Below are 12,356 nucleotides of genomic sequence, written 5' to 3' on the forward strand. Positions count from 1 at the left end.
TTGCTTTAGAACTCTCATTTATGGAGAACTGCCTGAGATTCCATCTGATTTTTCTCCACATCTACATACCTGGACTGGTAGTGAGTCCAGGCATGGTTAGAATACAAAAAGAACAGGATGAATACAAAGCAGGAAAGAAGAGAAAATGTAGATTTCATCCTCTCACTCCTCTGCTCGAAACTTTGACCCCCCCGCCATTACCTTATAGACTCAAGGCCAAATGTACACAGAGCCCCATTTACCTCCAGTTTTTTGGGGGGGTGGGAGCACTGCCCTAAACATCAAGTTTATTGTGCCATTCTCATTCCAAACCCAACTCCCCCCCCCAGTGGGGGACAGCAGAGGGAAGGATTTTCACAGTACCTGCAGGCCTCCCCATCAACGTTCCCCTCTTAACCCTCAGTCCATCTATCCGTGGTCCACTGAGACACAGCTAGGACAAGGGCCGAGGAGAAATGGGAATCTCTCCTTGGGACAACAGGAGGAAGAGGCTAGAGAACTTGATACCCACCACCTCCCATGCCCTAGGAGAACAGAGGTTAGCAAACCATCCATGCCATCCAGCGCAGTGGAGTGGGGGAGAGGAAGACGATGGTGACTCCAGCACAGCCGGGCTTGCTGCTTAGGTGCCAGCAGTGTAGGGAAGAGGCTGGGGCAGCAACACAGGAAAGGCTTTTTCTGCAGATCCAAGGGAGGAGACTATCTTTGGAGCCAGAAAGAAAAGACCTTGGGATACTTTCCTCTTCCCCCAGGTCCTTTGGAGCAGCGGGCAGCTTCTTCACACTGTCTGTTCAGGAAGCCACTTAGTGGCTGGGGGGATGGGCCTTGTGGAACAGTTACACGGGACACGGAAGTCTTTGAAGGTGTTGTGGGGTGTGGCCACAAGCTTCTAGCTGGAGGAGCCCACCTCTGGGGATGTCAGGTAGGAAGTGAACTGCTCTGGCTTCAGCTGAATTCGATGATAGTTCTTGTAGATTGCTTCCATGAGAGTCTTTCTCTTGCTGTAGGATGACCAAGGCTGGGGCTCCAGGAGCAGGATGCCCCTAGGACGTAGGTGCCAGTAGATCTGGCAAAACACGCACTTCAGCCCCTCGTCTCTCCAGTTGAGACGCACCCACCTGTTGAGGCTGAGGCAGAGCACCACATCTTATGTGAGTGTTTGGGCCTGCACCAGCTCATCTTGATCCAGCACAAAGTTGCCTGCCCTGGAAAATTCTCTGCTGAACTAAAAAAAAAAAAAAAAAAAAAAGGCACTAAAACAGGCGATGTTGTCCAACTTCCACTTCCCCCGAAATGGCCAAGTCCTACTCCAGTTTTTATTCCCACCTTATTCTCATGTGTTCGCTCTGCTCCAGTTACATATGTCTACTTTCTGTTCTATGAATAACTCAACTCTGCTGCCTCCACCTGTACCTTACCCTTCAGCTTCTCTCCTGAACATTGAATCCTACTGCAGCCTTTCAAGGTCACTTGCTTAAATACCACCCGCCTCCATGATGCCCGTCTTTAACCCCATGAGAGGTGAAGAACTCTGAGGTCAAGGGGCCTGAATTCTATCATAGCTCTGTCTCTTACCAGCTGGGTAACCTTGGGCAAGTCACTTAACTCAGGACTTCAGTGTTCTTATCTGTAAAACAGGGATAGTAGTACCTGCTGAGCTTGTATTTGTGAATTGACATGAAACTCAAATAAGAATATATGTAAGCACTTTGTAAAACTATCGAGTATTATACAAATCAAAAGTTAAGATTGTTCTGTTTAGCACAATCTGTAATGTAGATTTTGTGCTGTAAGAGTGGAGAAGAATTCTGGCTGGGAACATTCATTAAGGAGGGGGTAGTAGTGAATGGTTGGGGACTAGAGCAGTAGTTGTCAAGCATGGCTGCAGTTGGAATAACCTGAAGAACTTAAAAAAAATACTGATGCCCAGTACCACCCCCAGAGCTTCTGATTTTTTTGTCTGGGGTACAGCCTGGTGACTTTGGACAGCTCCCCAGGTGGTTTTAATGTGCAGCCCAGGTGAAGAACTGCTGGAGTAAAGGAACTTTCCTGGGCTCTGCTTTTGTGCCAGGTGCTTTATATAAAGTGCCTCATTTGGTGAGAAGGATGCTCAGGTGGGGTTATGGTGGGTGAAGGCACAGAAGCAGGAATGAACTGGGCACTTTGGAGATGCGGAGTGATCACATGAATGAACAGAGAGAGAGGTGCTGGAGAGGCAGGTCTGGCCCTGATTTTGAAAGATTTTGTGCACTCTAGGCAGAGGAGCTTAAGCTCTCTCCAGGGCCTTGTGAAACCAGTACAGGCTCCTGAATGGCAGCAGGGATAGGGTTGTAGTCTAAGGCTTGGAATGGAGGAGGAAAAGACCCGTGCTAGCACTGGGCATGGGAGACATTGAACAAGAAGAGGGAAGACTTTGTTGTTGCTCAGCTATTGTGGGTAAAAAGACTGTGATAATGCCAAGGAGGTTAGTCCAGGTGACTGGGAGAAAGGTGGTACCAGGACAAGTGCGGAAAAGATGAGTACCACGTACTGAGGTTTTAAGTTGATGGTGCTGAAAGTGCAGGAGTGGTTTTGGGATGGGGGCACATTCACTGCTGAATTCCTGATCCTATTCTACCCCCAGGAGTTCTCTTATTATTGCTTTCCTATCCTAGGGTTGACCAATGGATAGCCTTCCCTGTGATCCTGACTTGGTGTTAATTTTTGCCTTAACCTTTCTTGTTTTTCCTCACCAGTTTGGGGGGAAGCTGGTTACCTTTGGCCTCCCCAGCACCCCTGCCCATCAGGTGCCACAGCCTTGCCTCCGCCTAGTCTTCATCAGTCAGGTCACCACAGAACCTGAATTCCTCATGCGGTCAGCTGAGCTGCAGGAGGGCCTGGGATCAGGAAATCTCCTGAATTACTGTCAGAACAAGATCCAGCAAGCATCACCGCAAAGCGAAAAGATGCTCTGGCAGTTCCTGAAGGTAGGAAGCCTGAAGGCTGGCTGCTCAGAAGTGTTTCTCCAAAGCTGGGCACCCCAGCCTCTGTCAACAACCACCACGTGGCCCAGATTACAGAGGCCCTAACCCCGCTAGGATTTTTCCTACATGGCACCCACCCCAGGCACAAAATCTTCACCCTTTACCCGAGGCTCAGAGACCATTTATGGCTAGGGAAACTGAGGAGTACAAGTAGCATTTGCCTTTTTTCTGCTGTTGCTGATGTCCTGCATACTTTACCAGAGCCAAGGTGAAGGCTTTCACAGTGCCATGCCACAGGGCAGTTAAGGTGATGGGAATGGAGAAGAAAGAAAGGGAAAGGAAGGGAAGAAGATCAGCTGGAAGGCTTTGAGTTGTTTCAGGTAACCCAAGGCAAGTCATTGTGGTGGGACTCAGGGCTCAAGTCCCACTCTACGCTGGAGGCATGGCTTCAGTTGCAGCGTCAGTTTAATTTCAGGTTGCTTATGACACCACGCTGAGTGCTTTACGTGTCAAAGGAAGTGAGCATGTGAGAGGAGAGAGCTGAAGAAAGAAATAACTGGACAGGCAGTGAGAGGATTAGTCATATCTTTGGGATTATAGAGTAGAGTGCAAAAAGAAGGACAGGGCCTGTCCTGGAGGGTCTGAGAAGGACTTGGAGTCTGTGCTTCAGATATACTAGAACTTTATGAAGGTCGATACCAGGAATCTGAGAAGGAGAAAAGGATCTGAGGAAGATCATCAACCGTAGAATGAAGCTAGAAAAAGATGTGGGAAGAAAATAGTAAGAAATAATGCTATTGTTATAAGCAGGATACAGGTAGTAGCTCCAGGAATGGTGGGGTGAGAAAGAGTAGAGGGAATAATCGGGAGTTCAGCCTTTACTCTGCTGAACAAAGGAGACATTGGTGCCCACAGGACAGAGGGGAGTCTGATTTAAAAGCTACGCAAGAGCTGTCCATGATGGTCCTGAAGCTGAGTATGGATGAACATTTCCAGGAGAAGAGGATAGAAGAAGAAGGGGGCCCTGAGAGACTATGAGAAAGATCATAGTAAGAATTCATGGTTCAGTGTGGGATAAATGAAGGGCCCAGGCCAGCTAACCCATTAGGGTAGGGCTTCAGGAAGCCTTGGCCCTTAGTATCTGGAACACTGAGTGGGTAAGCTGACTTCGTTTACTATATCCATGCAACTTCCACTTAGGAGTCTTCTCACCTAGCCGTTTAGACTCATAAGACTACTGAAGGCTAATTTGGCATCAGTCTCCTCAGAAGGACAGGGGACGGGAACCACAGCTTGTCAGCAGGGCAGCATCAGGGAGCATCAGGTGGTTCTCTTCTGTGGGAGTCCTTGTTACAGTCCATGAGGCAGCTTAGAGTTCTCTTCTTCAGCTCCCCAGGTGCAAGAAGATGAGATATACATCAGGCTGGTGTGCTAGCTGCCCTGGCTTGGAAGCCCCAGGCCCACAAGAGCCAATATCTCTTGTACAAACTCCAAAAGCATAGCTTCTAGGGTCCCTGCAAGGGATCTGTTTAGTACAAGAGTCCTTGCTATCAGGAAAGCCCATGGCATGGTGTCCACATCAATTATTTATAGTTTACATAGTTCCAGTCCAGATGCAATTTACCAGTCACAAGCTGTGTTGCCTAGAAACATAGCTGACATTTTACTTTTATCAGGTTACCAGGGCAATAGATCTAGGAAGTCAACTGAAGGTCCGGTTCTCATTGCAGAAGGGGGAAAGGGTTTGTTAACACATCTGCCCACACCCCAACAGGAATCAAGTCAGGGGAGAAATAGGGAGAGATGGTGTTGGCCTCAGTGGGCACTTCTGGTAGTACAAAGAACTACATTTGAGGGTACACTGGCACAGATGTCCGGCTGGTGCAGGAGAGCGTCTTTCACATTCATTTAATGGAGACTTCTATGTTCTGTTGTTCCTTAGGTGACCTTAGAGAAGGACTCCAGAATGAAATTCCTAAAACTATTAGGATACAATAAAGATGAACTTCAGAAGAAGGTAAGCTGCTTTCACATCAGAAACATGCTTGATGCAGAAAAGAGAATCCTGCCAGTGGAAACCATGTCAGAATACCTCTTCCTGGGCTCCATTAATACATATACGAGCATTTTACCTCCTGAAGGTAGTCTCTTTCCCAGGAAAATACGTCAAGGATCCTAGCGAGTCCAGTTGGTGGGGTATGGAGGTGGGAAGAAAGCATAATGCTTATTTGACCTCGTGCTGGGAAGAGTGGTGCTCATAAGTCTCTCCCTGCAGGTGGCCACATGGTTGAAGAGTGATTTGGGGCTGGGTGAGAGCCCTCAGCCCAAGGGAGTTGACCTCAACAGTAACAGACAACAGGCCTTTTGCATCCAGGTGCGGTAGGAGCCCAGCCAGCCTAACCTAGGGTAGCATAGAAGATATGCCTTTAGGGTATCTTCCCCCTCCTAGCCCTAAGCTTTGCTCTCAGTAAGTGCTCAGCTTCTATGGAAGTCTTCAAACTCCTCACTCATTTAAAACCAGATTGAGACACAGAGACCTAAGCTTTTAGGCTAGGAGTAGAGTTGTGTTTTAACCATGAAGTAGAGCACTTCCCAAACCATACCTGGTTATTCTTTTAGCTTTACCCATTAAGAGCCAACTCTTCTTTTTTTTTTTAATTGAAATATAGTTGATTTACAATGTTGTGTTAATTTCTGCTGTATAGCAAAGTGATTCAGATATACATAGATTCTTTTTTACATTCTTTCCCATTATGGTTTATTACAGGATACTGAATATAGTTCCCTGTGCTATACAGTAGGACCTTGTTGTTTATCCATTCTATATGTACTAGTTTGCATCAGCTAATCCCAAACTCCCACTCCATCCCTCCCCCAACCCCTCCTCCTTGGCAACCACAAGTCTGTTCTCTATGTCTGTGAGTCTGTTTCTGTTTTGTATTGATAGATAAGTTCATTTGAGTCATAGTTTAGATTCCACATATAAATGATATCATATGGTATTTGTCTTTCTCTTTCTGACTTACTTCACTTAGTATGATCATCTCTAGGTCCATCCATGTTGCTGCAAATGGCATTATTTCATTTTTTTTATGGCTGAGTAGTATTCCACTGTATTTATGTACCACAGCTTCTTTATCCATTCATCTGTGGGTGGACATTTAGGTTGTTTCCATGTCTTGGCTATTGTGAGTAGTGCTGCTGTGAACATAGCGGAGCATGTATCTTTTTTTTTTTTTTTTTTTAATTTTTATTTATTATGTTTATTTTTGGCTGTGTTGGGTCTTCGTTTCTGTGTGAGGGCTTTCTCCAGTTGTGGCGAGTGGGGGCCACTCTTCATCGCGGTGCGCGGGCCTCTCACTATTGCGGCCTCTCTTGTTGCGGAGCAGAGGCTCCAGACGCTCAGGCTCAGTAGTTGTGGCTCACGGGCCCAGTTGCTCCGCGGCATGTGGGATCTTCCCAGACCAGGGCTCAAACCCGTGTCCCCTGCATTGGCAGGCAGATTCTCAACCACTGCGCCACCAGGGAAGCCCTGCATGTATCTTTTTGAATTATAGTTTTGTCTGGATATATGCCCAGGAGTGGGATTGCTGGATCATATGGCAACTCTATTTTTAGTTTTTTGAGGAACCTCCATACTGTTTTCCACAGTGGCTGCACCAGCTTACATTCCCACCAACAGTGTAGGAGGGTTCCCTTTTCTCCACACCCTCTCCAGCATTTGTTATTTGTAGACTTTTTTTTTTTAAATAAATTTATTTATTTTATTTATTTATCTGTGGCTGCGTTGGGTCTTTGTTGCGGCGCGCGGGCTTTCTCTAGTTGCAGTGAGTGGGGGCTACTCTTCGTTGTGGTGCGCGGGCTTCTCATTGCGGTGGCTTCTCGTTGTGGAGCACGGGCTCTAGGCGCGCGGGCTTCAGTAGTTGTGGCACATGGGCTCAGTAGTTGTGGCTTGTAGGCTCTAGAGCGCAGGCTCAGTAGTTGTGGCGCACGGGATTAGTTGCTGCTCAGCATGTGGGATCTTCCCGGACCAGGGCTTGAACCTGTGTCCTCTGCATTGGCAGGCAGATTCTTAACCATGTGTCACCAGAGAAGTCCCTGTAGACTTTTTAATGATGGCCATTCTGACCGGTGTGAGGTGGTATCTCATTGTAATTTTGATTTGCATTTCTCTAATAATTAGCAACGTTGAGCATCTTTTCATGTGCGTGTTGGCCATTTGTATGTCATCTTTGGAGAAATGTCTGTTTAGGTCTTCTGCCCATTTTTCGATTGGGTTGTTTTTTTGTTGTTGAGTTGTATGAGCTGTTTGTATATTTTGGAAATTAAGCCCTTTCCGGTCGCATCGTTTGCAAATATTTTCTCCCATTCCATGCATTGTCGTTTTGTTTTGTTTATGTTTTTTCCTTTGCTATGCAAAAGCTTGCAAGTTTAATTAGGTCCCACTTGTTTATTTTTGCTTTTATATCTATTGAAGGGCCAACTCTTAATAGCACTCCCAGAGAGAGCTACTAAGCCAGCTCTCTGTTCCTGGGCTCATTTCCCAAGAAGCCACCTCTGTCCTTCTTTGTACAGACCTCCAAACATACCACCAAGGAAGCCTCTGCCTGCTCAACCTTCTTTGATGAGCTGGTCCCTCAGGACATGACTCCGTGGGAGATCCCCATCACAGAAGGTACCCTGACCCTGAGGGAGAGGAACCCTCTGTGTGGGAGTGGGTGAGCTTAGAGTTCTCGGGACTTGAGGACATTCCCTTCTTGTCCCCGGCCTCCTGCTTCCCCCACCGTGATCACAAATGCTGGGTGGTTCTGTACCAGTTAGAGCTCTCTTTGGCTGAAGATTTTCATGGATGGGTCCTTTGTATGGAAGGCCTTCTACTAAGGTATTTTTTTCTATCCTTCTGTCTTTTTGCTCAAAGAACTGTGACCCTCTTCTTGTTGAGCAAGCACACATCACACCTATGATGCTGCCACCTGAGTCCCTGCCTTGTCTTGGGTCCTGTGCTTAGAGAGTTACCATTGGACCTGGGCACCCCAGTACACCCCACTACACTTTGTTGTGAGGGAATGAATTTTGGGAGTTTGGGGCAAGCGAGACTGAGGGATGCAGAGTATAGGAGGTGGGCTGTGGGCCCTGCTGGGGACAGGAAGCTAGGGTCTGAGGGCAGGCTGATGCAGAGGGGATGCCTCTACCTACAGACACAGACGGACTCCTGAGCCAGGCTCTCCTGCTTGGAGAACTGGGCCCCGCTGTGGAGCTGTGTCTGAAGGAAGAGTGCTTTGCTGATGCCATCATCCTGGCCCAGGCTGGGGGCGCAGATCTGCTGAAGCAAACACAGGAGCACTACTTGGCCAAGAAGAAGACCAGAATTGCCCCGGTAACTGCCCACCATGCAGGAGAGGAGGGGAGGGGATTACTTGGGCCTTGTCAAGTGGATGTCCACACTTTGGGACTGGTGTTTAGGCGATCTGCCTATCTCTCTCTCTCCCTACTCTTAACCACCCCTACCTTACCACTAGCCCCTAGTCAGTGGTCTAACAGGAAGGCTGCTTATGAGGGGCTTTTCTCAGCACATCTGTGTGTGTGACTCCTGCTGCCTATGCTGGATGGACGGCTGATGGCCTCCTTCCCTCTCTGCCCATTACAGCTGCTAGCCTGTGTTATACAGAAGAATTGGAAAGATATGGTGTGTGCCTGTAGCCTGAAGAACTGGAGAGAGGCTCTGGCCTTGCTACTGACATACTCAGGGCCAGAGAAATTCCCCGAGCTCTGTGGTAGGTCGCCCTCAGCTCCAGGATGGAGTGGTATGACTCTAGCATGGAGTCAGTGGACACACTGAGGGAGGAGACAGAGGAGCGGCCTGAACTCTGGGAGGTCAAGCCATGTTGTCAGGGACTAGAGTGCATCCCTCTACGTTTAGTAGAGGGCATTTATGGTCCTCTTTTACTTTTTCTTGTCACATCTCAGTGCAAGAGCTTTGCCCTTCACTGCAGAGCAGGATTAGCCTCACTGTTGTCTTAAAGCCACTGAGGCTACTTGTCCCATAACTCATGGTCCCCCACCTGTTTTCAAACAGGATGAGGAGGAGCACAGGGAAGCTGTGCCATTTAAGAAGTTTCTGTCTCTCTGCAGACATGCTGGGAACTCGCATGGAGCAGGAGGGTGGCAGGGCACTAACCTCTGAAGCCAGACTCTGTTACGTGTGCTCAGGAAGTGTGGAGCGGCTGGTGGAGTGCTGGGAAAAATGCCCCCAGGCTTCATCCCCCATGGCTCTACAGGTACCCCGTCTCTGCAGGGCCCTGGTCCCCCACCCCAGGCCTTTAGGAGGGGCTAGCAGTGGAGATTGCAGGGACATCAGAGGTGAGTCTTCTGAGTAACCAGGCTGGAATCAGGGTATTAGGGAAGAGATTAGGGCCCCTAAAGTCTGGGACCTTTTCCATGGATAAGCTATCATCTTCCTTCTTTCTCAGTCAAGGGAGACTGAGCAGCAGCTGCTTAGATATTAACCTTCGTAATTTTTTCCCACTTCAGGTTTGGGTATATAAGTTTACTCTATATTTGAGTAATTGTGAGCTTGGGCCTTCTATTAGCTTCTGTGAAAAGTCCTGTATCTAAATTGTACCAGATACTCTGTGGGTACCCAGAGAAGGTGGGGGGTCACAGACTCATGCGGAGACAAAGTCACACATGAAATAAGAGTATAACAGAATCTGAAGTTGATGATGTATTAGCATAAAAGATAAAAAATCCAAAAAGAAGAGGCAGAAATGTACAAGAGTGTAAGACCCAAATGGCTTGGCAAGTGAAGCCAAGTGGCCCTTCTCTGACTGTCATGTCTCTTATATATCATATATCATCACCTGCTACCTGCACCTGGCTATGGCCAGGTGCCCTCATACCCATAGCAGAGAAGTCCTTGGTTGAGCTGCCTGGGCTTGGAGAGCAGGATGTGCTTTGAAGAGGGCTGACTGCCCTTATCCTTGTCCCTGTAGGACCTGATGGAGAAGGTGATGGTCCTTAACAAGAGCTTGAAGCTACTGCGGGGTCCTGATGGGGTGAGCCCAGGCCCTGCCACAACCTACAGAATCGCTCAGTATGCCAACCTCCTGGCAGCCCAGGGCAGCCTGGTCACTGCCATGAGCTACCTACCCAGTGACTGTACTCAGGTGAGTGGGAGCATGTGGAGAGAGCAAACCATTTCATTCAGTCATCTAACACTGGCTGAGCACTTCCATGTTCCAGGCACTATGCTAAATGCTGAAGCTCCCAGGATAAATATGATCTAGTCCCTCAGGAGGTTCACAATCTCTTGGGGGAAAATCAGATGTCAATAATTTATCCTGCCATAACAGAAGATTATACTAAGCACTGTGGGACTTCACAGGCGAGGGGCTGGCTTTGTCTGGAGAAGTCAAAGAAGGCTTCCCAGTGGTTAAAACATTTGAGCTGGACCTTCAAAGAGAAAGAGCTTACCAGAAGATGTCAGGAATTCTAGGCAGAAAGAACAGCAAGAAGGAAGGTTTGGCAGGAATCAGAGACCTTTTGAGTCCTCTAAGGTGGCTGAAATGTAGAGGGTCGGCTGAAGTTTGAATGCTATGTGGGCCAGGCTTGTAAGAGAGGATGTTTGCTTGTTTTAACTTTACTTAACACAGTTCTTCATGATTATAACTTTTATAGCCACCAATTCAGCAGCTGAGAGATCGGCTTTTTCATGCCCAGGGTTCTGGTGTCTTGGGCCAGCAGTCTCCCCCTTTCCCCTTTCCCCGGGTTATTGTGGGAGCTGCTCCCCACTCTCAAGAGACATCATCTCCCAGACTGGGATTCCAGTCTTCTCACCAGGTAAGATCTTGCTTGTTCATTCATTCAAAAATACCTGTTAGGTGTCTACCAAGTGCCAGGCATGATTCTAGGCACTTGGAATGTATTAGTGAAAAAAATGATGAAAATTCCTGTCTTCATAAAGTATAGATTCAGTTATTTTTCTAATAACTGTTTATTGAACAACTACTGGGCACTTAGAACAGAAAGGTACACAAACCATGATCCTTGCCCTCAATTATCTCATAGTCTAGTCTAGGAAAGATAGGTAAAAATTAACTGCAGTAAAATTCATAAATGCCATGATTGGGATATGATTAAAGAGCCATGAGATCACACAGAAGAAAGCAATTTACTGGGGGACGGGGGAAGTTCAGGGAATGTTTCAGAACAAGTATGATGTTTGATCTGAGTCTTGAAGGTTGAAAGTTATTCAGGCAAAGGAAGAGGTAAGGAAGGCTATTTCAGGCAGAGGGAATGGCATCTACAAAGGCAGTGAAGGGAAAGTAAGCAGAGCCCATTTGAGGAATGACTAACATTTTAATGGGGCTCCAAAACAGGTGTTTGTGGCAGTGGAGTGAGTTAGATGAAGCTGGGGTAACAAGTGGTAGTTAGATCAGTAGAGACCTGGCATTCTGTGTTCAAGAGTTTAGACTTGAGGGACTTCCCTGGTGGCGCAGTGGTTAAGAATCCTCCTGCCAATGCAGGTGACACGGGTTCGAGCCCTGGTCCAGGAAGATCCTACGTGCCACAGAGCAACTAAGCCTGTGTGCCACAACTACTGAGCCCACGTGCCACAACTGCTGAAGCCCACGCACCTAGAGCGCGTGCTCCACAACAAGAGAAGCCACTGCAGTGAGAAGCCCATGCACTGCAATGAAGAGTAACCCCCTGCTCTCCGCAACTAGAGAAAGCCGGCATGCAGCAACGAAGACCTGACACAGCCATAAATTAATTAATTAATTTTAAAAAGAGTTTAGACTTGACCCTGAAGGCAGGCAGGAGCTATTGAATGGTCTTATGCAGGGGAAGGACTAGCTATGTGTCTAGGAAGGGCAAGGCTAGAGGTGGTTAGGAAGCTATAGCAAGAGAGGAATAAAATCCAGGGAGATTGTAGATAAAGGTATCAGGTAGAAAAGTTCTGATGATTCATCCTGTCCCACCTTTAATTCCCACCCTAATTTTCTTCCCTCCCTCCTCCTCCTTCTCCTTCCCTACTTGCTGGCTCTCTCTCCCTCCCTCCCCTCCCCCTTTCCTCTCACTCTCTCTTTTCTATCTTGAAATAATTACAGATTCACAGGAAGATACAATGAAATGTATTGGGAAGTCTCATGCATCCCAAGCCCACCACATCCCATGCCAGTGTCCCACACAACCACAATACAATATCAAGGCTGAGATACTGACATTAGTATAATCCACAGATTCAGATTTCACTGGTTTTACATGTACTCATTTGTGTGTGTGTATGTGTGGTGTGTGTAACCATGTAAGAATTTTACTTTTCATCTTTTTAACAGAGTCCTTCACAGAGCAAAAAAATTTAATTTTATAAGTGCCAGTTTATGAAGTTTT

At 47.4% G+C, this 12,356-nt stretch overlaps 1 protein-coding gene across 9 annotated transcripts in view; it reads left to right on the forward strand.

The window, feature by feature from the left end:
* SEC31B (SEC31 homolog B, COPII coat complex component) overlaps positions 1–12,356 on the forward strand; it is a 35,167-nt gene that overhangs the window by 14,005 nt on the left and 8,806 nt on the right. For all 9 annotated transcript variants that reach the window (XR_009498002.1, XR_009498001.1, XM_059900271.1 and 6 more), the window contains exons 11-19: positions 2,736–2,966; positions 4,906–4,980; positions 5,239–5,337; positions 7,539–7,638; positions 8,162–8,340; positions 8,611–8,737; positions 9,096–9,241; positions 9,956–10,129; positions 10,641–10,802. Coding sequence is in view for 7 of the 9 variants with exons in the window: in XM_059900271.1 (XP_059756254.1) it covers positions 2,736–2,966; positions 4,906–4,980; positions 5,239–5,337; positions 7,539–7,638; positions 8,162–8,340; positions 8,611–8,737; positions 9,096–9,241; positions 9,956–10,129; positions 10,641–10,802 (1,293 nt within the window). In the remaining 2 variants the exon portion in view is untranslated. The remainder of the gene's footprint in view (positions 1–2,735; positions 2,967–4,905; positions 4,981–5,238; positions 5,338–7,538; positions 7,639–8,161; positions 8,341–8,610; positions 8,738–9,095; positions 9,242–9,955; positions 10,130–10,640; positions 10,803–12,356) is intronic.

The sequence above is a fragment of the Balaenoptera ricei genome, chromosome 16, assembly GCF_028023285.1.
Source record: "Balaenoptera ricei isolate mBalRic1 chromosome 16, mBalRic1.hap2, whole genome shotgun sequence".
Lineage (NCBI taxonomy): Eukaryota > Metazoa > Chordata > Mammalia > Artiodactyla > Balaenopteridae > Balaenoptera > Balaenoptera ricei.